Source organism: Nomascus leucogenys, chromosome 9, assembly GCF_006542625.1.
Source record: "Nomascus leucogenys isolate Asia chromosome 9, Asia_NLE_v1, whole genome shotgun sequence".
Classification (NCBI taxonomy): Eukaryota; Metazoa; Chordata; class Mammalia; order Primates; family Hylobatidae; genus Nomascus; species Nomascus leucogenys.
Genome location: NC_044389.1, coordinates 8,419,170 through 8,444,205, shown reverse-complemented (window position 1 = coordinate 8,444,205; position 25,036 = coordinate 8,419,170). Strand labels below are relative to the sequence as shown.

The 25,036-nt window shown below is 45.5% G+C and overlaps 1 protein-coding gene across 1 annotated transcript in view; it reads left to right on the top strand.

Annotated features, from left to right (window-relative positions):
• The first annotated feature begins 2,609 nt into the window (after positions 1–2,609).
• ALOX5AP (arachidonate 5-lipoxygenase activating protein) overlaps positions 2,610–25,036 on the top strand; it is a 28,810-nt gene continuing 6,383 nt past the window's right edge. The window contains exons 1-4 of the mRNA XM_030818412.1: positions 2,610–2,777; positions 11,142–11,241; positions 19,116–19,186; positions 22,922–23,003. Of these exons, the coding sequence (XP_030674272.1) occupies positions 2,708–2,777; positions 11,142–11,241; positions 19,116–19,186; positions 22,922–23,003 (323 nt within the window). The 5' untranslated portion in view covers positions 2,610–2,707. The remainder of the gene's footprint in view (positions 2,778–11,141; positions 11,242–19,115; positions 19,187–22,921; positions 23,004–25,036) is intronic.

The following is a 25,036-nucleotide window of genomic DNA, read 5'->3' as shown; positions in this document are numbered from 1 at the left end:
CCAGCCTGGGGCCACAGAGCAAGACTCCGTCTCAAAAAAAAAAAAAAAAAAAAAAAAAAAAAAAAAAAAAAAAGAGGGGAAGGGCGGGAGGGAGAGAGAGAGAAAGAACTCCATTTAAGAGAGAGAGAGAAAGCTCTCTAGCTCCAAGGCCTGACCACATCTCTGCTCTTTTCAACTTTGGTTGTCAGATTTTTAGACTCTTTGAGTGAATAAATTCTCCTTTCTGCCTAAACTAGTTTGAGCTAAGTTTCTATTGCTTGCAACTGGAATACTTGGTAAGAGGACTGGCCTTCATTTCTGATGCATTGTCACTAAGATGTACGTGTTAGAAGGGCTAACTCTTTATGGGGTTCAAACTCCTTGGCTACCAAAACCTAAACATCCCCTGAAACTTACCAAACTGCAGGAATGAATTGGATCTCACTAAGGTGAATATACAAATCTTGCAAGTGCTGAGCCCTAACCAATCTTATAATAACTCTGTGGTAGTTAATTTTATGTCAAATTGATTGAGCTAAAAAATGTCCAGGTAGCTGGTAAAACGTTTTTTCTTGGTGTGTTAGTGAGGGTGTTTCTGAAAGAGATCAGCAGTGGAATCAGTGAACTGAGTAAAGAATTCCCACCCTCACCAATGTGGTGGGTGTCATCAATCCACTGAGGGCCTGAATAGAACAAAAAGCGGGCAGAAGGGCTCATTCCCTCTTCTTCTTGAGCAGGGCCATCCATCTTCTCCTGCCCTTGGACAGTGGAGCCCCTGGTTCTCCAGCTTTTGGATTCAGACTGGGTCTTGCACCATTGCCCTCCTTGATGATCAGGCCTTTGAATGCAGACTGGTCTCCACCAGCAGCTTTTCTGAGTCTCCAGCTTGCAGATGGCAACCATGAAACTTCATGGTGTCCATGAGCATGTGAACCAATTTCTATTATAAATCTGCAGTATATATATATATATATACACACATGTATATATGTGTATATATATATATACACACACATGTATATATGTATATATATACACACACGTATATATGTATATATATACACACACGTATATATGTATATATATACACACACGTATATATATGTATATATATACACACACAAACATATATACTACAGATTTATAATATATACAAATGTATAATATATATATAAAATATATATATGGAGATTTATTTATATATTGGTTTGGTTTCTCTGGAGAACCTTGGCTAATATAAAGTCTATACTCTACAAATTGCCCTAGGTACTCAGGGAGTACCCAAATGTGTCACGACCAGCCCGACTGCCCTGGCTGCTGTCTCCCCACATGCAACTCTGCACACTGCCTCCATCAGCCTTTCTCTGTCAGCTGAACCCAGGGCACTGAAGCTGGCCTCTGGCACCGTACGTATGAGGGAACAATATCTTCCCCACACTGACCTCTTCCATGCCAAGATGCAGCCCTCCCTGCTGCCACTAGTTACAGTGGTCCATGTTCCCTTTCAAAGTGAAGTTTTGATAAAAGCACCTCTTAACCAATGCCAGATAGCTAAGTCTGGGACAAAGATTGCAGGTATTTTGCATTTTCCATGTAACCTCAGAGGGATTGCCATTCACACTGAGCTGAGCTGCAGAATACCAGGCAGCCACCTCACCCACCCAGCAGGTCCACTCTTATACTTTCTCAGAAAGCACAGCCACTCTACTCTTATTAAGTTGAAAAGTATTTCCAGGAAGGTGTTTTTGCAATTGCCTCAGAAAAGCCAGTTGCAGTGTTTAACAATCCTTTGGAAATTTCCCTTAGGGATCATCTGTAACTCCATTTCTGCCTTTTACCTGAATTCTTTGGTTTGGTTTTAATTCTTTGGTTTAATTCATTAATTCCTTTTATTACTTTTCTCTGAAGAAATGGAGATATCAGTTGTCCCTCCCCACTGCCATTTATTCCTTCCTTCATTCAAACCTTATGTGGCTGCTACTGAGGGCCCTACCATGTGTTAAGTGTTCACTTTTTTTCTTGGAATTCAAAAAAAGAAGGACAGTACTTGGGGCACAGATCTTTTGGTGTTCTATAAATGTTTTTAAAGTTTCATTTTACATTTGTGTGTGTGTGTGTGTGTGTGAGAGAGAGAGAGAGAGAGAGAGAGAGAGAGAGAGACAGTCTTGCTCTGTTGCCCAGGCTGGAGTGCAGTGGCATAATCATTGGCTCACTGCAGCCTCAAAGTCCTGGGCCCAAGTGATCTTCCCACCTCAGACACAGACACCCAAAATGCTGTGGTTACAGGTTTATGCCACTCTGTCTGACCTGAAAGTTTTGGGTTTACTTTCCCTTCTTTCTCTTTGCTGAAGTCAGAGATGATGGCAGCTTCTGGATTCTCTGGTGCCTGTGCTGGGCTCATGCTGGTCATGGTCTTGGGTCCAGGATTCATTCTGGAGACTCTCAGGGAAGTTTCCCATGACAAGGAAGTGTAGGAGAGTGTGCTGGCTTTGTGTGCTCCTCTGCCAAGCCTGGCTTCTCCTGGTAGGTCACACTGAACCACAGCCAAGGCATTTTGGTGGTTAGTTAAAAAAAAAAAAAAAAAAAGGAAGAAGGCACTGTGTAATTGTGCTGGGTATCTTCAGAAATGTAATGATGAAACAGTGCAAGCTCTCACTTCCCCTTCCTGTACAGGGCAGGTTGTGGAGCCAGAGCCAGAGCAGTCCTCTCTGGAGAGCCTGAAGCAAACATGGATCAAGAAACTGTAGGCAATGTTGTCCTGTTGGCCATTGTCACCCTCATCAGCGTGGTCCAGAACGGTAAGGAAAGCCCTTCACTCAGGGAAGAACAGAAGGGGAGATTTTCTTTGATGGTTGTTTGGAAGTCAGGCTTAAACAATTGTGTCTGTGTGTGCGTATGCACACACACTTTTACCTTATCTTTATTTGTTTCTTTTTATTTGAATGTATAGGGTTGTGTGTATTTCTGTGTAAATTTGGGGTTTTCCTCCTCTTAGTCTTTCACTTTTGTGGTGATGACTAGCCCCGTTTTTAGAGCCAGGGTTGCAACTTGAAGGTTTTGCTAAAACCCTCACCAAAGTGTCTATGATCAGCATTTTAACTATTAATTAATGTGGCCAGGCAAGGGGTGGAAGGTGAGAAGACTAGAAAGGGAACATGATATACATATTTACTCAGATACTGGGCTTTTCTAACATCTGCAGTGCAATTGAAGTTACCAGTCATCTGCAGTCTAAAAAGAAAGTGATCTTGGGAGGTGCGTAGAAAAAATCATCTTATTATTTTTCCTCTATATTACTTTTTTTCTTTTTTTCTTCTGAAGAAACATTTTTTTTTTTTTGGTGATACCTTCTTTTTCTCTAGCATGTATAATTTTGGAAGCATTTTTCATATGCATTGTATACTTCGGAAAGAGAGAGAGAGAGGAAAATTGTCTTGTTCAGTGTTTGCATTTCCATTATTCCTCCTATTAGTTAAAAAAAACAACAAAAAAACAAAATAAAAAAAAGCAGGATACCTAGATCTGGAAAAGGGAGGATTGTGAAGAGCTGTCTCCCTAAAGTTCTGAGTTAGGACTGCCTCAGACCACTTTCATAAGTATCTCCAGTGGCTTTGTGTTTTATATTTATTAAGACAGAGAAAAAAAGAGTAATTACTAAGGGCAGCTGCTGTAGCTTCATGGTGATTACTGAACATTGACACCCTGTCACGTTTTGGAACTTTGAGTATTTAATCACTTTGGGATATTCTATTTTCCCCCCTCTTGAGTATGGACAGATGCTGGTGATGTAGACTTCTGGGCACAGAGCGAGCCTCCCCCTCAGTCTCCACACCAGAAAGGCTCAGCTTCACACACTCCAAGCATGTTTTCTATAAGAACTACACTTTGTGGCTTTCTGACCCAAACATTTTTATACTAAATTACATACAACAAAGTTGTAGCTCAGAGAGGGAACAAATGGCTTATTTAGGCCACCATTTTCTTGAGCCATTATGGTTTCACAAAGGGCTCCCTTGGCCCTGTAAATTGGCAAGGATTCCATTATTCAACCTGCATACATGCACAGAGACCCTGCTCTGGGCCAGATAGTATTCTGGGTACAGGCGGATAGAGCAGGAAACAAAACAGCTACAGTGATGGACAGGTCAGCCTACAGCAACGCCTGCAGTCTCTGTGAGGGTAGCTGTATGGGTGGGCAGGTGGCCAGCACTTATTCAGCTCTGGAAGGATCTCCCCTCTGGCCTCTCCCCTGACACCCATCAATAAAACTGAGGAGCATCAGTGGACAGGGGACCTTGTGCCCCCTCCCCTGCCTGTGCAGTTAGGGCTGAACCCAGCTACGAAGTCTGAGCTCACTCTCTCCGGCTGCCTCTCAATTCAGAGCTGAGCTGGGGGAAGCTTCAGAGCTCTCTGTTTCAAGGACAGTTTCTCCTCACCTCTCCTAAAGGAGGTGCACCAGGGAACTGGCCCTGCTGTGCCTGGGGCTTTGCCCTGTGCTTTGCCGTCAGGACAGGCCTAGCAAACCCTGTTCAGATGGAGGTGGGTGGTGAGATTTCGAATTCTTTTTGACAGATAGGATTAAGTCTTCTTCTGTGGGACAAGTGGGAGATAGAGGTAAGATTAAAGATGGCCAAATGTCTGAGTCCCGACAGCCACGATCTGGAGATGTAGACTTTTTAGAGACCACAGGGAACAGTGGCCTCACTAACAGAGTTCCCCGAAGTGATGAGTGTGCTGGGGGCTTCTTGGTTGAGGAGATACCAGCATGGACCAGCTGGGAGGTAATTTTTTGGGCTGGAGTGTGATGGCCTGCACATCACTGCCTCTGTCCCTCCATTGTCACAGCTGCCCCTTGGGAGCCAGCTGAGGCAATTTGTGGTCAGAGTGACTTTGCACAGTTGTCCTGCCTGTGTTCAGGAAGGGAGTTTCTGTGGTCCCTTTGAAACCACAGAAGAGCCCCTCCTATACCTCTCAATGGAGGGGGCAAAACATTCAAATAACTCAGGAGATAACACCACTATTTGTTTTTAACTGTGAGTTTTTAGGCAATCACAAAGATCCAGATGTATGTTCAAGCCTCTCTTTGCAATTCTAATTAACCTCAATGTTGCAACTGTAGACCTACCTTACAGAGTTCAAAAAAATATGCAAAAACCCTGCCTTTCTTCTTCCTCATACCCCAAAATGCCATTCTGAACACTTCCTGTTAGTTAAAAAAAGATTTCTATGGTGTTAACCAGGCACCATACACAGTCTGTGTCCCAAGACAATGAGGTACAGTTCCACATGCGCCCTTGACTGGGTTGGGCTCTGCACCCTCTCTATACTTTGACAGCCCGATTTTCTGTGATTGGGCAGAGCTGGCCCACCTGGTGCAATGTCCTCCTCTGCCTTTCAAACATGCTTTAGTCATCAAGATCTTCAAATTTGTAACCCTTTCCAGCTTGATCCAGCAGAATGCAGATTTAGGAAAAACAGAACGAGTTTAAAATACATCACTCTAAGAAACCTGGAACGGAACTATCAAAACTTGGTTTCCCAGAGAATATAGCAAATGGGCTCATTGGCCAATACTATGACACTGGCTTTTGCGAAAAGAAAGGCTTTATTGCAAGGCTGGCCAGCAAGGAGGCAGGAGTTGGGCTCAAATCTGTCTCCCCAATTTGGGGCTTAGGGCAAGTTTTAATTACATAGATGCATTTCTTACGAGTAGCCGGCAGAGAGCCTCCAACTTCTCCTGCCTAGGTACCAGCAGCTTGGACATGATGCAAACCTGGGAAGCACATGCTGTATTTGGAGAAAGTGATCGGGAAGAAATGTGAGCTGAGGGGAGGGACTCAGTGCGCCTGAGCTACACTTAGTGATGGCAGAGGAAGGATGTCCTCTTGCAGGACGCTGTTCCGCATCTGCTCTGGTTGTAGGGGATGCTGGCAGGCATTAGCTGCGTCCTCTTTCCCCCAAGAGAGGCAGCCTCCTCCAAGTTTTGGCGACATTATGGCCCTGCAATCATAAGGGTTTGTGAGCACAGTGCTAAGGAGGGAAATGGAGCTGCTGTTACTAGTTCCACCCCAACACACACACACACTCACAAGAAACCTCACAAGCACCATACTGGAAGACTTTGCCATCCAACCTGAGATTTGACAGGCTCTAGAAGCAGAATCATAGACTCATGAAGTTCCCTCAAAGCAGGAATCTTCCTTACAGTAACCCCCAACCGCCGCCCCCGGCCTCCACTGGCTGCTTCTTCCTGAACACTGTAGTGTTTGGAAAACTCACAACCTTCCAAGCTTGCCTTTCCTATTGTTGCATGGATTGAAAGCTTACGTTGTGTGAAGAATGGCGCTTCCTGGTGTGCTTAGTATTATCTCATATAATCTTTGCACCATTTAATCCTTGCACTCACCCACTCATGCAGCTGCCTTTGCAGAGACTGGAGGGGTCGCTGTAAGCTGACCTTTCGTTCGCTGCACCTATTTTGTTCCCTGCGTTATTCCCCTGCACCCAGGACACTGCCTGGCACAAAGACAGGTCTTTATAAGTGTACGCAAGTGAATAAAGAAATATATATTATTATTATTATTATTGAGACAGTTTCACTCTGTCATCCAGGCTGGAGTGCAGTAGCGCAATCTCAGCTGACTGCAAACTCCGCCTCCCAGGCTCAAGTGATTCTCATGTCTCAGCCTCCTGAGTAGCTAGGACTACAAGCATGTGCCACCACGCCCAGCTAATTTTTGTATTTTTAGTAAAGATAGGGTTTCACCATGTTGGCCAGGTTGGCCTCCAACTCTTGACCTCAAGTGATCCTCCTGTCTCGGCCTCCCAAAGTGCTGGGATTACAGGCATGAACCCAGCATAGAAATACATACTATTATTTATTCCTGTTTTACAGATAAGCAAAGTGAGCCATGGAGAATTTGGACCATTGGTTGAAAGTCCCAAGGTCAGGAGTCGTGAAGCTGGGATTAAAACCTAATCATCTGACTTTAGAGAGTAGACACTTGCTCCATGCATATTGCCTCCAATTCATTCATGCAAGCACTCACTGTTCAAGAATTTCTTTCTTATGTTGAGATGAAATCTGCAGCCCTGTGCCTTTTATCCAGCAGTCCCGGTGCTGTTCCTTTAAATCACTTAGACTATGCCTGCTCTTTCTGTGTTTACAGTGTCAGCTGTAACATCTCCCTCTTCAGCCTATCGTTTCTGAAGTCCCTTGCCACTGGGTCTCCTCTCCCCTCCTGTGTTCTTTCTAAGAACACCTATGCAGATAGTTGTCTTCTGTACAGGGAAGCTGTTCCTGAGATCAACTCTGTTAGAATAATCTATGCATGAGTTATTTTTTTGAGAACTATGTGTCATTGCTGACTCATATTAACTCTGTGGTTAACTAAAATCTCAAGATCTCTTTACGTTTGTTGAGAAACTTATTTAACTTCTCTGGCCCTCAGTTTCCTTCACTGAGCAGTGGAGTGATTGATAACCTCCACCTGTGGTTGCTGAAGGTCTTGCACAAGATGATATAGTTAAAGTAGCTAGCAGTGCCCACGTACAGCAGATGCCTCACAACGGTTTGCAGCCATCTCTCTATCTGTGTCTTTGTCTCTCTCTCACACACGTTTTGGCTTACTGTTAGCAGCTAGCCGAGATAAGTGTGTTTATGGTCTTTGCATGCATTGTTTCTGTAGCATATTGGAGGATTACAAGAGGTTGGGGAGTGAGGGGGCAGTGAGGAGTAGACAAAGGCAGCCAACTCTTCCAAGTTTGGCTTAGAAGGAAGGAGAGGTAAACCCTAGTTGAATGTTGGACTGAAGCAGGTTTGTTTTTGTTTTGTTTAAAGGGTAGGGAAGATCTGTGGGTGTTTCCAGGATAAAGAAAAGGAGAGAATATGATGTTAAAGATTCTGGAAGTGGGAGAAGGAGCAATGAAATACAGACTTGAAGTCAGTGGCATGGACAGGGTGAAGATCTCTGGTAGAGGATGCAGCCTTAGAGAAAAGGAAGGGGCTCGGTTCTCTGAGCAAGGAGGGAAAGAAGAGAGGCAGATGCAGAGAAGTACAGCACATCGTGCTGCTGGTTGCAGAAATAACCTCTGACTTTTAATACAGTCATCCCTCGGTATCCCTGGGGGATTGGTTCTAGGAACTCCCTCGGATGCCAAAATTCATGGATGCTCAAGTCCCTGATATAAAATGGCATAGTATTTGCATTTAACCTACACACATCCTCTATATACTTTTTTTTTTTTTTTTTTTTTTTTTGAGATGGAGTCTTGTTCTGTCACCCAGGCTGGAGTGCAGTGGCTCGATCTTGGCTCACTGCAAGCTCCACCTCCCGGGTTCATGCCATTCTCCTGCCTCAGCCTCCCAAGTAGCTGGAACTACAGGTGCCTGCCACCACGCCCGGCTAATTTTTTTTTGTATTTTTTAGTAGAGACGGGGTTTCACCATGTTAGCCAGGATGGTCTCGACACATCCTCCATATACTTTAAGTAATCTCTAGATTACTTGTTTTGTCTTTTTTTTTTTTCTTTTTGAGATGGAGTTTCACTCTTGTCACCCAGGCTGGAGTGCAATGGTGCAATCTCGGTTTACTGCAACCTCCGCCTCCTGGGTTCAAGCGATTCTCCTGCCTCAGCCTCCTGTGTAGCTAGGATTACAGGCCCCTCTCCACCCCCCACCAACAACTGGCTAATTTTTGTATTTTTAGAAGAGATGGGGTGTCACCATGTTGGCCTGGCTGGTCTTGAACTCCTGACCTCAGGTGATCTACCCGCCTCGGCCTCCCAGAGTGATGGGATTATAGGCATGAGCCACTGTGTGTGGCCTAGATTACTTATAATACCTGATAGAATGTAAATGCTATGTAAACAGTTGTTATATTGTATTGTTAAAAGATAGTAACAAGAAAAAAAATCTATACGTGTTCAGTCCAGACAAATTTTTTTTTTTTTTTTTTTTTTTTAATATTTTAGGTCAGTGGTTGGTTGACTCTAGGAATGCAGAACCTGCAGATACAGAAGGTTGATTATGTGTTCAGAGGTAGGGAATACCATCTTGGGTTCCAGAAAGAAAATGATCAGCATTTTCTGTCATACTCTGGTAAAAACAGATCTTTCGAATGGACAGGTGTATTAAACCCTGTGGAGCTGGCTGGGCCCGGTGGCTCACGCCTGTAATCCCAGCACTTTGGGAGGCTGAGGCGGGTGGATCACGAGGTCAGGAGTTCGAGACCAGCCTGGCCAATATGGTGAAACCCCGTCTCTACTAAAAATACAAAAATTAGCTGGGCATGATGACACATGCCTGTAGTCCCAGCTACTCGGGAGGCTGAGGCAGAAGAATCGCTTGAACCCTGGAGGTGGAGGCTGCAGTGAGCTGAGATCACGCCGCTGCACTCCAGCTTGGGCGACAGAGTAGACTCTGTATCTAAAACAAAAAAAAAAAACCTGTGGAGCTAATGAAATCCTGCAGGGAGCTTCACGGTGACAGCAAGAGGAGAAACACATTCCCATATGCCCCGCAGAGTTTGAAGTCCTGGCTGCACCTCTCCCAAGCGGCGGGGTGACTCTGGAAAGTTGCAGCATTCTTACCTACAGAGTGGGAACAGTACTGCCCATTGCGCAGAGTGGGTGCAAAGCTCAGTGACGGAATACATGGCAAGTGCCCACCACATTGCCTGGGATGAGGTGGGCCCTTCCTTTGTGCAAGAGAGCCCTATAGATACACCCAAAGTGAGCACATTCCTACAGAAGGAGTGTTATTTGTGTCGAAAAGAAAAACATGAAAGGCTTTTATTCCTATACACAATAAAGCACCTCTTTAATGTCTTTTTGAGGAGGATAATATGAAATTGATGAAAAGGAACCCTGTGGTTGGATCCCTGACAATCACATGTATCCCTTTTTTCACTCTTGAAAAAGGAGTAAAGGAATAAAATAGAAGGGGAGAGGGGACAGAGAGACCTTCACCGCCCCCCCGCCATCATCCAATCTACAGTCAAACCCTCCAGACTGTGTCTCCTTGGCATCTCTGACACCCCCACCGCCACCACCCCAGTCGACTCCTATCTTATCCCCCGATCCTGGATCTGATTCTGCTAAGTGCCTGCCACACTAAAGACAGGGTGGCTTTCTGATGACAACATTCCTCTGCTTAAACCTGTCAGTAATTCCTTGTTGCTCTCAGACAGAACTAAGTTCTGAATTTCTTCACACGGCTCTCAGCAAGGTCACAGTCACCCTGCTAGGCTCCAGGGGCAAATCTCAATGGTCATCTTCTTGAAGGCCTGGCTCAGTTATTCCTTTCTCACTGAGGCTCATGACCCCACCTTCTTGCATGCATCAAACGGCCCCTTACCTGCTCTTCTTTCGTCCATAGCTCAGCACACCGTATCGTTTTAATTTATGTATTTTGCTTACTGTGGATGATCTGTCTCCTCCTCTGCTGTCCTCACCAGGGCATCAGTTCCTCAAACCAAGGCTCTTTGTTTTGTTCTTGGATGCAAGCTAAATGTCTGGCATGTGGCAAGTGGTCATAGATACATGTCATTGAAAGAACGATTCATCACCTCCCTCTTGGCCTCATCTGTGGTTCTACCAAATCCCATTCCCTCCCCAGTGCCCTCCATTCCCCCTCCTTGGCTGGACATTCTGAACCACAGACAGTTCTTTACCCTGGACCTTTGCATATTCTGTTCTCTTAGCATAGAGCGGCCCCTCTCCCTCCCTCTGCTTGGCTAATTTCTACTTGTTCTTCAGATTTTATCTTAGATGTCATTCCCTCAAGGAATCCTTCTGTGATCCAACATGGAATTAAGTTGCCTCCTTTGACCCTGAAAGCACCATGTACTCAATCTCCTCTTGGCATGACTCGCTCTGCTGTGTGGAACGTCTGCTTTCCTTGTTTGTCTATTCCTTTAGACTGTAAGATCCTGGAAAGTGGGGGCCGTGCCTTGCTCACGACTGTATTTCCAACACCAAACACAGTGTTCAGTAGAGAGCAGCTGCTGAGTACATTTCTGCTAAATGACAGTTGATGGAGGACATTTAGGGCTGTTTGGAGGTCAAGTCAAGGAGGCATTTAACATTCTAGTAAAACAAGGAAGTAACAGGCTTCTGAACATGCCCACAATGAACCAGATGCAAACCTTTTCCCTTGGCAGGATTCTTTGCCCATAAAGTGGAGCACGAAAGCAGGACCCAGAATGGGAGAAGCTTCCAGAGGACAGGAACACTTGCCTTTGAGCGGGTCTACACTGCCAAGTGAGTCCAAACCCTGATGTTGCTAACAAGTGGGGGCATGGGCAGGGGGGCCTCCTTCTAGGAGTGATGACCACCCTTAATACCACATGTCTGTCTGAGCCAAGTTTCTGAGTGCCAGGGAGATGAGGGAGGTTGGACTTCACCAGAGAGGCTTTGTGGACACCCTTTGTCACCTTAGGTAGTGCTAGTGTCAAAAGAAAGGGAGTGGGGTTATGGGGCACATTGGTGGAGGGAGGTATGATCTCTGCAGCTTCAGAAAGATCTGAGAGAGTCATTCGGTTAGAGAAGTTGACCTATTTCCTGTGGGGTTAGATGAGGGGTGCTACTGTGAACACCAGCCATGACTCACCAGTCACCTTCAGAAGCCACAGGCAGGACACGCTGGTGACAGCCTTCAACTCACCTGCACCTGGCTCCCCTGCGGGTGGAAGTCTGGAGGTGACACCCGTGCATTTTCTAACACAGGCTCCTTGAGCAGCTAGAACAAGAACAGAAAGAATGGGGACATTAGCAGATGCTTTCCCCCTCTCTCATTCTTTTCTTTGAATAAAAAGGCTGTTTGAAAACACCTGAGCGGCTCTAAAGCTGGGTGCAATCTATTTGGGATGCAAATCCGAATGAATGTTATTCAAATACTCCTCTTTCCTTTATGCAGAGTGTATTTCAAGGCTCAGCCAGTGGCAGGCATGTTGGGGACTATGGGCTGGGACTAGGGGCCTGTCACAGAGGAAGGCCTCATGCTAGAGAGCTAAGGGAGGAGCTGGCCTTCAGTTCCATCCCAGGAGCAACTTTGATGTTCCCAGAGATCCTTCCAAAGGGGGAGTCATGGTCACCCAAGAAAAATGCATTCAGAATGCCAAGAATGGTGCAAACTCAGGACAAAGATTCACACTGCAGGGTCGGAGTCCCTGGGCTCGCTGCTGGCACCATGGGAGGGAGGGTCCCCTTCAGGGGTACCGTTGGTTTCCTGTGAATTAAACTGGCTTCAAGGGGTCTCGACTGAACAGGCCTACATCACACTCACTGATATAGTTTCTCTTCAGTCCTCCTCATCTAGGTATTTTTAATTGTTTCAGTGAGGTGTAGGCATGAGGGGATTGGAGGGGGCATCTCTTCCATTGCAGCTTTTCATTGGCTGCTTTGCTCCCTCAGCTCCGCAATTGCTGGGCCACTCTTGAACGCATTAGTGTGGTAGTCACAGGCTGATTGCCTGGGCCCTTGCCCTCTTTGGGCATTTTCCCTTTCAGGCAGCCCCTGAGTACTCACAGTGCTGCTACAGCAGGCCACCTAGATCTCCCTCTTTCTCCATGCTCCCACCTGCTCTGGGCTCCACTCCCTTCTCCCAAGCACTTCTGTCCAGGGCTATTCCAGCAGTCTGAGCTTAAGGAAATCCTTTGCTAAACTGATTATAAAGAGGTTTCTATTTTAACATCTAGGCCTTCCATGTATTAATTCTCAGAGTCAATTTAAGATGTTTAAAGGTGTAATTTAAGACATTTAAAAACCATTTGGAGGAGAGTACAGAAATTGTGTCAGTTGCTGTCAGCCTCTTTGCACTATCTGCAGAGAAAGATACTAGAGTCCCGCCTCGGACACATCCACATGCAAGAGGTGCAAAGAAGGTGACTTTGATGAGGCAAGGTCAAAACTTCTCCCCAGATGAAATCCAAAGAAAGCATTCCTACTATGCTATATCAGTTTGGAAAGAGAAACTTCTGCCAGGTGACTGCATTCTCACTGGTCACATTGTATTCCTATGGACTCCTCAGCTCAACCAATTTGGAGAAGTTATGGTGCAATTTCACCGTTTCTGGTTAGAAGTTAAGTTTCCATTTTGCTGGCAATGAAGAAGAAATGGAGCAGGCCAGGCTGTGTAGTTTCTGCCGTGTGCCCCCAGGAGTGAACAGCTCTGTTTCTAAGAAGCCATGGTGCTTAGACCTGGCTTGCTAGTTGCCAGCCCCCAAATTGCAGAAGTGCCCTTGGTTGGTGGCTGTGCTGTGTCACTTGGGAAGGTCGTTTGGAAGTTCCACAGTCATTGTGGGGCTCCAGAGATAAAAACCGTAAGAGGAGAGTGGAAGGTGATTATTGCTGCTTGGGCATCCCCACTGTGTGGGTGCTGCAGCCCAGCTCTCAAAACCCATGGGTCTGTACACTCAACCTCCATGAGAGGGAAGGAGAAGGATGAGGAAGGGGAGAGATAGCCATGGAAAAGTAGGAACTAAGCAGGCAGGGTGGAGAGTTTTCTGTAAGATACAAATTGTCTGGACACTGCTGCGGTTCTGTTATAAAGACCACTTCCTCCCTGGGCCAGCAACATATCTGTGTGCCTGTCTGGGTTGTAGAAAGGGTCAAAGATCAATGCAGCAGGCAGCTACATGCTGGCAAAAGCCAGAGGCAGCTGGTCTGTTTGCCTGTGCCAGGAAACCACTGGGAATGGGGTTGCGTGTTATTCTAGGAGAAAGTCGTCCCAGCAGCAGCTTCTCCAGGGGCATCCAAGAGCACTGGAAAGGGTTAAAAGATGACCCATGAGGCTGCAGGAAGAAAAGAACATGCATTTAATCTTGCTATCTGAAAAGTAAGAACTGAAGCTTTACTCATTTTTAATATACACATGGACAGTAGTATGTGTATATAGTTTATATGCAAATATACTTGTTATAAGGTTGCATGCTCAAAATTTTTGGTTGATGGGGTGTGGGATCATAAATGTTCAGGGACCATGGCTATCAAGGAAAAATAGCATGAAGGATAAATGATACTGGTGGATTAAAAAGACAGATGCATGTATTTTTAGCATAAAACACAACTGCTGACTGATACAGATAGCTCAAGATTCAGGGGCAGCTGCTGAGCAGATACCCCAGCCAGTGTGGCTCATCAGCTCAGACTTGGCCTTAATTAATGGGCTGTCCCTCCACTCATCTCCCATGAGGGTAGAGCTGAGTCAGGGTTTGAGAGCTAAAAGGAATTGGACCTGGACTCTGTTCACGTGTATATTTTAATTCTAATTAATTCTTTCTTTTGAAAGACGGAGTCACACTCTGTTGCCCAGGCTGGAGTGCAGTGGCACGATCTTGGCTCACTGCAACCTCGGCCTCCCAGGTTCAAGTGATTTTCCTGCTTCAGCCTCCTGGGTAGCTGGGATTACAGGCACATGCCCCCATGCCTGGCTAATTTTTGTATTTTTAGTAGAGACGGTGTTTCACCATGTTGGTCAGGCTGGTGTCGAACTCCTGACCTCAGGTGATCCACCCGCCTTGGCCTTCCAAAGTGTTGGAATTACAGGCATGAGCCACTGTGCCTGGCCTGTTCACGTGTATAAAACACAGTTTAATGTCCTATTCCCGGCCAATGAGCATGGCTAGAGCAGCCTTGGTCAAAGTTTGGTTTTCGGAGAAAAATCCTTGTTAGCTGACCTAAGATTCCTCTTTGTGAGTGTAAGTAAGCACAGGTTGCAGAGAGGAGAAGGGTCTCTGGAGAGGTGTAATTTTCTAAATGGATTACAAGTTCATGGACTTTTAACAGGTGTTACAGGGGATAACAAGTTCTTTATAGACAGACTTTTGAGGACATTTAAGGGTACTCTGATTCTTGGTTTTCTAAGAGGGGAATGTATTATTTAACTACAGACACCCCTACCGCCTGCTTTTTGCAGAGTGTATCAAAACATGTTTTTGGAATACCACCCTCATGTTGCTTCTCCCTGCATCTTTTATCTCTTGGTGTCCATTCTAGACTCACTTTCTTTCTTTCTTTCTTTTTTTTTTTTTGAGATGGAGCTTCACTCTGTCACCAGGCTGTAGTGCAGTGGTGCAATCTTGGCTAACTGCAACCTCTGCCTTCCGGGCTTAAGCAATTCTTGTGCCTCAGCCTCCTGAATAGCTGGGATTACAGGCATGCACCACCATGTCCGGCTAATTTTTGTATCTTTAGTAGAGACAGGGTTTCACTATGTTGGCCAGCCTGGTCTCAAACTCCTTACCTCAGGTGATCTGGCCGCCTCGGCCGCCCAGAGTGCTGGGATTACAGGCATGAGCCATTGGTTCCTGGCCTAGACTCATTTTCAAGTGGCATAGACTTGTAAAATTATTTAAAGGTGATAGGTCTACAATGATCCTGTCAATTAGTATTGACACTATTATTAATAAACTGTTATTAATTATATTTACTTACTTTAAATTAATCCAAACTAATTAACAGAACACTAAAGAGTTTCTATGTTTTATTCCCAGAGGTGGAGAAAAATGAAAGGAAATAGAGCAACAAATTCTTTTCTCCATAAAAACATGAATAGTGCAGCACATCAAGTTGAACGTAGCACAGCGAATTGTTGCAAGATCTGCTGAGTAGCTCCTATTTAGACGTCAAGGAATGAGTCTCAAAATGGGTTCGTCAGAAAAAATGGCACAAAATTTCTCAAAAGAAAATCCAGAGTAATAATAATTTGTCAATAGGAAAGACATTTCCGCTGGGGGTTAAGAAGGAAGACATTGGAACAATGATAGCCACCACTTCTTGAATGCTTACTGTGAGCCAGGTGGCACTTCACCTTGTTTCATTCTCACAACAGTCTAGGGAAGTAATTACTAATGTCTCCATCTACCTCTTGTGGATGAGCAAATTGAGGCTCAGTGAGGCTAGGAAATGCACCCACACTCACATAGCCCATAAGAGGCAGCCATGGCATTGGGCCCAGACTGTGTGAACTTCAGACACTGCATGAGCAGCCACTGGACAGCTGCCATGGCTAAAGCCACTTGAATTCAGCCCAGCAGCAGCCCCCTCTCCAGGAGGGGCACATAAGCTTGCAGCTTTGGGTAGAAGCTGCACTTGAAGTCCTGGATGGTGAGAGGCACTGGCTTGAGCCAGAGCCAGGAACAAGGCTCTGAGAATATTCCAGAAATCCACAGGAGGAGCCCATTTTCTTACAGCTGGGAGAATTTCATTCAACTCCAGGCTGACCATATTTTATTAGGAACCAAAGGTGAGTTGAACTAATAGTCAGGAATGGTTGAATACGGACCCAATGTCAAATCACTAGACAGTTCCCATTTCTAATGAGCAGATCCCTTAGATAATTAAGAATTTTTTTTCCTTTTGCATAATCCAGACAAAACCGCTACTTAAAAACAAACCAAAAACCCGAAACATGAGAAAGAGAAGGAAGCAGGGGAAGTCTTTGGTATTAATAGGTTTTTAAACAATAAGAGCACCAGATATTTTGCCCCATCAGACACAGAATGTTATTCAAATAACCAAAAAAGGAATTTTTTCTTCTAAGTTTCTTGAACTGGAAAATGAATCATATTTTCTCAGTCCCGAGGCTGCAATTTTGTGCCTGTAGTAATATATAAGAATAGATGTGATGCCAGTGCCCAGTAGCTGCTGCAATTGTTACTTGGGGACCTGTTTATTCACTAAGCACTTCACCCCAATGGTAAATTTGTAGGGGCCTCCTGCCCTTTGGAGCTCCTACCGTGTCCATTAGATCAGTGGAAATTCTGGGATTCAGAGCACTTTGCAAGGTCAGCAGGGGTCTACTCTTTCTGTGCTGTTCCTGGTTTTTGGTTGTGCCTGGATTCCAGAGTAGGTTTCTCATCTGTTACCGTCATAGACTTCTCCAGAAACGGATCTTTTGACCATCAGAGGAGCATGGAGATTCCAGTGGCGAGGCACAGATAACCTGATCTCTCTGGGTTCTCTGCAGGGCACAGATGAAGGGCTGGCCATTCCTGAGTTCTCAGTGGTACCACTGAGGCATGAGACCCTAAGAGTTTGCATGAGCAGTTTGAAAATTGCATCTTTGTTTTTACCTATATAATCACAAGAAACCCGTGGTTCTCAAACGTCAGCAGGCATCAGCATCACATGGAGGGCTTGTTAAAACAGATTTCTGGGCCCCAACACAGAGTTTTAAATTCTGAAGGCCTGAGGTGGGTGTGAACATTTGCATTTCTAACATGTTGTTAGTGCTGCTGCCGCCGCTGGTCCCGAGAGCAGGCCTGGAGAACTGCCACCTTCGACCATGGACCGTGAGAATTCACATGGACCTCAGAATTATAATCAGTCTCTCAGTTTTACAGATAAGGAAACTAAATCCAGAGAGATTGTTTTGCCAATGGTGAACAGCTGGTTAAAGTCAGGACGGAGACTTTAATCCTAGTCAAGTGACCTTTCCACTGTATTTATTTCCCTCCCTTTTTCTGCCTCTCAAGTCTAGTTATGCTGTTTTTCATGGATGGGCATATTTATTGCCCTGATCTGGACTGCAGACTTCTCAGGAGGACACCTATAATTTAATTTAGTATAGTTGAAGAGTTAACAGACATGGCTTTGGAGACAGACTGATTATGGTGTGAATCCTGGCTTTGCCACTCCCTAGCTGGATGACCCTGAGCAAGTTATTCAGCTTCTCCAAGCCTCAGTTCCTTATTGGAAACATGACAGCAATTGTGGTAGGCAGAATAATGGCCCCCTCGCCAATCATGCCTACATCCTAATCCTAGGAACCTGTGAATATGTTACGTTACATGGCAAGGGGAAATTCAGGCAGCTAGCCAGTTGGCCTTAAAATAAAGAGATTATCCTGGATGATCTGGGTAGGACCTGATGTAACCACAAGGGTCTTTTTAATGTGGAAGAAGGAGGCAGAAGAGTAGATGTCAGAGTCATTCAAAATAAGAAAGATTTGATGGGTCATCCCTGACTTTCAGGTTGGAAGGAGGTTCTGAGTCAAGGAATACAGGTGACCTCTAGAAGCTGGAGAAGGCAAGGAAATGATTTCTCCCCTAGAAGCTCCAGAAGGATTGCAGCCCTGCTAATATCTTGACTTTATAGCCCATTGAGATTTATTCTGGATTTCTGACATCCTGAACCACAGTAAAGGGGTGTTTTTTTGTTTTTTGAGACAGAGTCTTGCTCTGTTGCCTGGGCTGGAGTGCAGTGGCATGATCTTGGCTCGCTGCAACCTCTGCCTCCCAGGTTCAAGTGATTCTCCTGCCTCAGCCTCCTGAGTAGCTGGGATTACAGGTGCCTGCCACCACGCCTGGCTATTTTTTGTATTTTTAGTAGAGACAGCGTTTCACCATGTTGGCCAGGCTGGTCTTGAATTCCTGACCTTGTGATCTGCCTGCCTCAGCCTCCCAAAGTGCTGGGATTACAAGGCGTGTTGTTTTCAGCCACTCAGTTTGTGGCCACTTGTTACAGCAGCAAGAGGAAACTCATACAGTTATCATGTGAACTCACAGGAATATGGTGAGTTAAAAAGAGAGGAAGGGTGCAAAACATCCATGGTAGAGTGAGAACTCTCCAGGGAGTGAGGACTGTACCCAGCACACAGTGATCACCCTCGCAGTAAGCTAACTTTCTGAGCACCAGCTTTTTCGAATTGACTTTGGTGTCTTTAACACTTGAAGACCACCCTTCTTTGCTCAGCCTGGCTTGCAGACCTGGGCTGATTTGTGGATCTGATAGAAAAGTTTCCTTAGTTGGGCTCTTCTCCCCCACCACCCCCACGCCAGTGTGGCCACATCCTCTGTCTGCATTGCTCACTCTTCAATTCCAAGAAGCGCAGGGGCACCGCCAGGAACAGGAACCCTGCCAAAGGAATACATCAAGAAACCAAGTCTCCCTTACGCATCACCGTAGGAACACAGTTAATGGATTATGAACATGTGTTTGCTTTATACCATTGTTTGTTTCCCAGGTGGCAGCTGGCTGCCCCATCTTATTGGGTAGATGTAAGTAGGATTATGAATGGGATTTATGTTTCATGCACGATGGTGATTATTAACTTCAACTTTCAGGTAATTTTCGGACCACACTGCACTAACTTGGTCTCTGATTGTTTTCCTCCTTGTTTGTTTATTCTGCAGCCAGAACTGTGTAGATGCGTACCCCACTTTCCTCGCTGTGCTCTGGTCTGCGGGGCTACTTTGCAGCCAAGGTAACTCAGATTTCCCTTTGTTCATTCTCCTTCTATAAAGTGCATCTCAAGGAGGTTCAAAGGGCAGGCTTTTTGTTGAAAGGACTTTGCCTGACCTCTGGCTCCCATCTGTGAAGCCCTGGAGAGGTGAGAGCCCCTGGGAGGCTGGGTTTCAGGCATGCTCTGCACCCGTGCAGAGCGTGTGTGATAATGCATTGCTAATGCTTGCTCCCTGGTGGCTGGTTGAGAGCTGCCGTGCTGACAAGGGTGGTTTAAGGCTAAATGTGACTCAGAATCCTTAAGCAGTGTTAGTTCAGATACAAGGGCATTATAAATGAGAGTGCCTGAGGGATCTATTCTGGGACCGCTGTCACTTGGCTCTTCTGCTAATAAGCTTCCAGTGTGGTGGCCCTCCTTCAGGCATGTTTCCACTGAGCCACGGGCTGGATGCCACATCCCCGGCCCTCCCACGGTTATCAGCAGCCCACAGGCTTGACTTGAGCAAGTTGGAAAGACAGATCAACTTCCAGAGTTGATTTAACATTGAGTGGAAATCAGTCATACTTTTGGTCCCCTTTCAGGGCCATGCCTGGCACTGTGCCTGGTGGCAGATTGGCTTGAACTGGCCAGCTTCTGTGGCCCTGGAGGGCACAGGCAGAAAGGCCACACTCAGTCCCGTGAAGAACTGTTTAAGACTTATTAGTGTCTCCCCGCTCTATAAAGTAGATAGAGTGGATCTTATGTCCCTTATTACCTTTCAGGATACTTTGATTCACGGAGATAAAGTAACTTGCTTACAGCTACTCAGCTGGTGAATAACACAGACAGAATGAGTGCCTGGGTCTTTTGGCTTAAAATTCTGGATTTTTCACAAAGATCCTCTTACTTTATTTATTTACATAATAAATATACATTGAAGAGCTACTCTGTGCCAAGCCCTGTACCTAGATATACAGTGATAAATAAAGGAGATAGTGGTGAGGCACAGGCCAGCTGGCAAGATGGACCACAGAAGTCAGTGAATGAAGACAATGACAAGGGTGGGAAGCGCCATGCGGGAAAAGAACTAAGTTCAGTGATAGAGAGCAGAGGTGAGGCGGCAGCAGAAACCACTTAAGGGACACCACGTGGCACTCCTTCTGTGCTGAGAAGGCTGTCAGTAAGCTTACCGTTTATTTCCTATTCTCTATCCTGAGTTAAATAGGAAACATGTCTTGCATTACTCAAAAAATCAAGTCAAACTATGCTCTTACTAGGAGTTATGGTTCTTTTTATGTCTTAGTGATACTTGATCTAGATGAATGCGGACTTGCTATAGCTAGATAAATACAATGGGAGTTTGAAGGTGTTTCGTAGCCCTGGAAATACGTATTTCCTGTCAAAACAAGCTTTGTCATTGCCAGCAGACAAAAGCATCAGTAAACCTTGGTTGATAATCATCATTTCTTATGAATAAAGTAGACTGTAGACTTTTTTTTTTAGCAGAAAGGAAACCCAAAGATAATTCTAGTGCAAATCCCTCACTTTATAGAGCAGAAGCTCAAGTCCCAGAGGAACAAGTGGCTTGCACGAATATCAGAATTTTAGAGCCTGGATTTGTACCCTTCTGGTGCCAGCAGCCCACTTCCCTGCAGGAGGCACTCACCTTCCTTGCACAGGGGTATGAGTGTGGCCATTTTCCACCCATAATCTCTGTTAGCTCATGTTCAATTGGGTTCCCATTGAAAGAACAATGGACAAGCAAGTTGGAGCAGAATCATTCAGATGGTACAACATAGGAAAAACTTTGCCCAAGGCAAATCGTGATTGTGACAGTTTTGTGATTTTTAGAGAACATCATGGGCCGGGCACAGTGGCTCATGCCTGTAATCCCAGCACTTTGGGAGGCTGAGGCAGGTGGGTCACTTGAGGTCGGGAGTTCGAGACCAGCCTGACCAACATGGAGAAACCCTGTCTCTACTAAAAATACAAAATTAACTGGGCATGGTGGTGCATGCCTGTAATGCCAGCTACTCGGGAGGCCGAGGCAGGAGAATCACTTAAACTCGGGAGGTGGAGGTTGCGGTGAGCCAAGACAGCACCATTGCACTCTAGCCTGGGCAACAAGAGTGAAACTCTGTCTCAAAAAAAGAAGAGAAAGCTGAAGCTCACAGTTTCTCTTTTGCTTTGATTTTCTTATCTGCCAGATAACAATAGTATTTTGGAAGGCAGGAGGAATTGTGGACAGAAATGGGTTTTGGGGAGTGGTTGATTGGAGGCAAATCCAAGGACACTCATTGCTGGTGTGTGACTCCAGGCTGTTACTCAGCTTTTCCAAGCCTCAGTTTCCTTGTTGTAAAACAGGACCATGGTCTAGCTAGTAGCATTCCTATGGTGAGTGAAATAATATGTATGAAGCTCCTGACACAGTGCTTGGCATATATCAGATTGAGCCATGTAAAACTGCCAATATCTGACTATTTATGACCTACAAAAATAGCATTTCATATGATTCCGCCTAACATCTGAAGTGCAGTAAATGTTATTATTGATAATGCGAGTGGTGGTGACAAAGTTTTGAAATCAGAAAGACCTGGTTTCAACTTCCACCCCTTCACTGGCCTGACTTATTTTCATTCATTTGACAAATATTATTTTGAACACCCCTATGTGCCAGGCACTATGCCAGGCTCAGAGATGATCTAGGAAAAAGACAGATGTCCTCATGGCTCTTGTGGCCTGAGCCTAAATTTCATCGTCTGTCAAATGGTGACAGTGACACACTCCTTACCAGCGAGCTGGGAGGATTGGAGACTCACGTTCTCAAAACGCCAGGAGCAGTGTGGCAGGTGAAAAGTATTCCCTCAATGGCGGAAGTGTTTAAATTGTTTTTATATCTGTGGCTCCAGATAACACTAGTTCCAGCTGAGTTAACTCCCAGCTCCAAGGCTTCATATGAACAGCTCCACTAGTTCATAGAGTTATTGGGGTGCTGCTCCTGGCAGTTTCCCAAAAAGCTAGAATGCAGAGGGCATCTCCTTCCCAAAAGGCTAGAACACAGAGGGAATCTCCTTCCCTAGGGATCTTTTCTAAACGTTAGCTGTTGGTTCAAGAAAGGTTAAAGATTGTGCTGTGGGGAGGCTCAGGGGTGAAGGGTGTACTTTTAAGAGAACCAGTTTCAGAGCTGGGTTTGGGGTTTAAGCCCTACCCTCTGGCCCTTTTACCAGCTGACAGCCTTATGCAAGCCTGGTTGACCACCTGAACCCAGGTTTCCACATCTGGAAATAGAAATGTGGGTACTAGTTATGTTGAAAGGACTCACGTTAGATGATAGATATGCAAATTCCTTGGAAACCAGGAGTGTCCAATCTTTTGGGTTCCCTGAGCCACACTGGAAGAAGAGGTGTCTTGGGCCACACATAAAATACACTAACCCTATCGATAGCTGATGAACTAAAGAAAAAAAGTTGCAAAAAAATCTCATATTTTTAAGAAAGTTTATGAATTTGTGTTGGGCTGTATTCAAAGCCATCCTGGGCCACGTGCGACCCGCAGGCTCCGGGTTGGACAAGTTTGTTGTAAACAATACCACGATGCCGGCATAAGGTCATTACCAGTATTAGGAAGGTTCTCAGGTTTCCTCTAGCCCTTGGCTCTTTTTCTGAAGTGCGTGTGTCCTCTGCTAGATTTTGTGACCAATGTTGATTGCCTAATTGGGCTAACAGCATGTTTTGGTGGCTATGAAACTGACACAGGTGTTTTCATTTCTCCACTTAGTTCCTGCTGCCTTTGCTGGACTGATGTACTTATTTGTGAGGCAAAAGTACTTTGTCGGTTACCTAGGAGAGAGAACGCAGAGGTAGGTAACTGGAACTACTAAAGAACTGTGGAGTGATTCCTGATTTTTGAGCAGGAAGAGTGATAATTCAAAACAATATTTGACTAGATTCACGGCTCTATAGCATCCCCTTGGGTGGGAGGGGGAAGGCTGACTAGGACCTCTCATCCTTCCCTCCCTGAGCTTTGAAGGCTCTGAAAATATAGCTGGGGGGACTTGCCCAGTTTTCTCATTAAGCAATTCCTCCGCATAGTGCTGACTTTCAAAGGGTGCTTCAGTGCTGTTTGCTGCACGTGCCTTGCAGCCCCACACCCTGCACTCCCGCCCTGCAGAGTCTGGTGCTGTAATGACTTTTTATGTCTGGGTTCCCAGGCCTCCTGAGAGTGAAACGTTTCATTGTTTGTCTACAGAAATGAGAACTAAAGCTTGCACCTTGTGATAAGTTGTCCTGAGGAACATATCTTCCAGGGACCAGCAGAAAGAATGTTGGGAAAATAAGATGCAGTAAGATGCAGATATGACAGCAGGGTGCGGCGGCTCATGCCTATAATCCCAGCACTTTGGGAGGCTGAGATGGGTGGATCACCTGAGGTCAGGAGTTCGAGACCAGCCTGGCCAACATGGTGAAACCCCGTCTCTACTAAAAAATATACTAAACATTAGCCAGGCATGGTGGTGGGTGCCTGTAATCCCAGCTACTCGGTAGGCTGAGGCTGTAGAATCGCTTGAACCCAGGAGGCAGAGGTTGCAGTGAGCCGAGATTGCACCACTGCACTCCAGCCTGGGCAACAAAAGCAAAACTCCATCTCAAAAAAAAAAAAAAAAAAGACGCAGACATGAGACTGTGAAACTGACTAGCGTCACCATTGCATCGTTTATAGATGTTGCCAGACAGAAAGCCCCAAAGCAGCACAGTACCTTCCTGACACCTGGATTAGGAAATCTAGATTTTAGTAAAATACACGATAATACTTACAGAAGAAACGTTGATGTTAGAGTATGCCATCAGTTCCTTAGAGATTGCAATTCCTAATGCACTAGTAGGGGTTCGGGTGCCAGGAACACGTTCTGTGAGGCTGCTGCCCCAGGTGCTGACCCCAGCCTTCCACATCATTTTCCTTCCTTATGTTCACAGCCGCTCTGTCTTTTACAATAGCACCCGTCTCTAGTGGCTAATGCGCTCTATGATTAGCTAGCATCCTTCAGTAGTGATAAAGGCAGTGACATCCTAGGGAGGTCGGCGGGTGAAAGCGCTATATCTGGAAAACCTGAGAGCCTGTGAAGCTCAAGGACTTGACGGGGTTAGACCATGAGCCGGGCTGCAGCTGGAAAAAGAATGACTGTTCTTTCGGCAGATCCTTCCCTGTGCCATCTCTTTTTTCATGCCTCTCTAGTGGCATTCTTATTTATCCTCTAAAACCACAATTCCATTATCTCTCCTATTCTTATCAACACTGCCCTAAATGATATTCTTTATTCTCTTTTGCCCTGGAAAACCTCTATCATGCCTTTTCCCATGGGATTACCTCATTAAGAGTGGGGGTGAAATGTCTAGCAATGAAATAAGAGGGTCTTCTCTTTTGCCTGGCTCCCTATGCAGCCCTATCTTACCCCCGGCAAAGTCCCAGGAATGTGGCTCACTCACTGCTCCTCTCTTCATCTGTCACCACTTGCTTGAGATCCTACAGCTGCTTTAATTCCGAGACCATCTGCAGAACATGACAAAATTTGTCCACCTACCCACATGTCCTTTTAACTTTAAAGGTTTTACTAACTGATTCCTATTAGGGAATGAACAGAGGTGACAAAAATAAACAATAGGAGATTGATTTATAAGAAATCTTTAAAATAGTAGATTTCTTTGGACCTAATTGAAATATAAATGGCCTGACTTCTTGTGTGCCTCCCTGGTCTCCCTCTTTAGGTGATAAGAAGGAGATCCTGCCAGCCCCATAACCCACCATCTGCGTGGGTTCTAGATCCCCTTCTCCTCCCCTCTGGCTGTGGTAGGCATTACTGATGAATCATGGTGCTCTTTCTTGCAGAGACCAAAC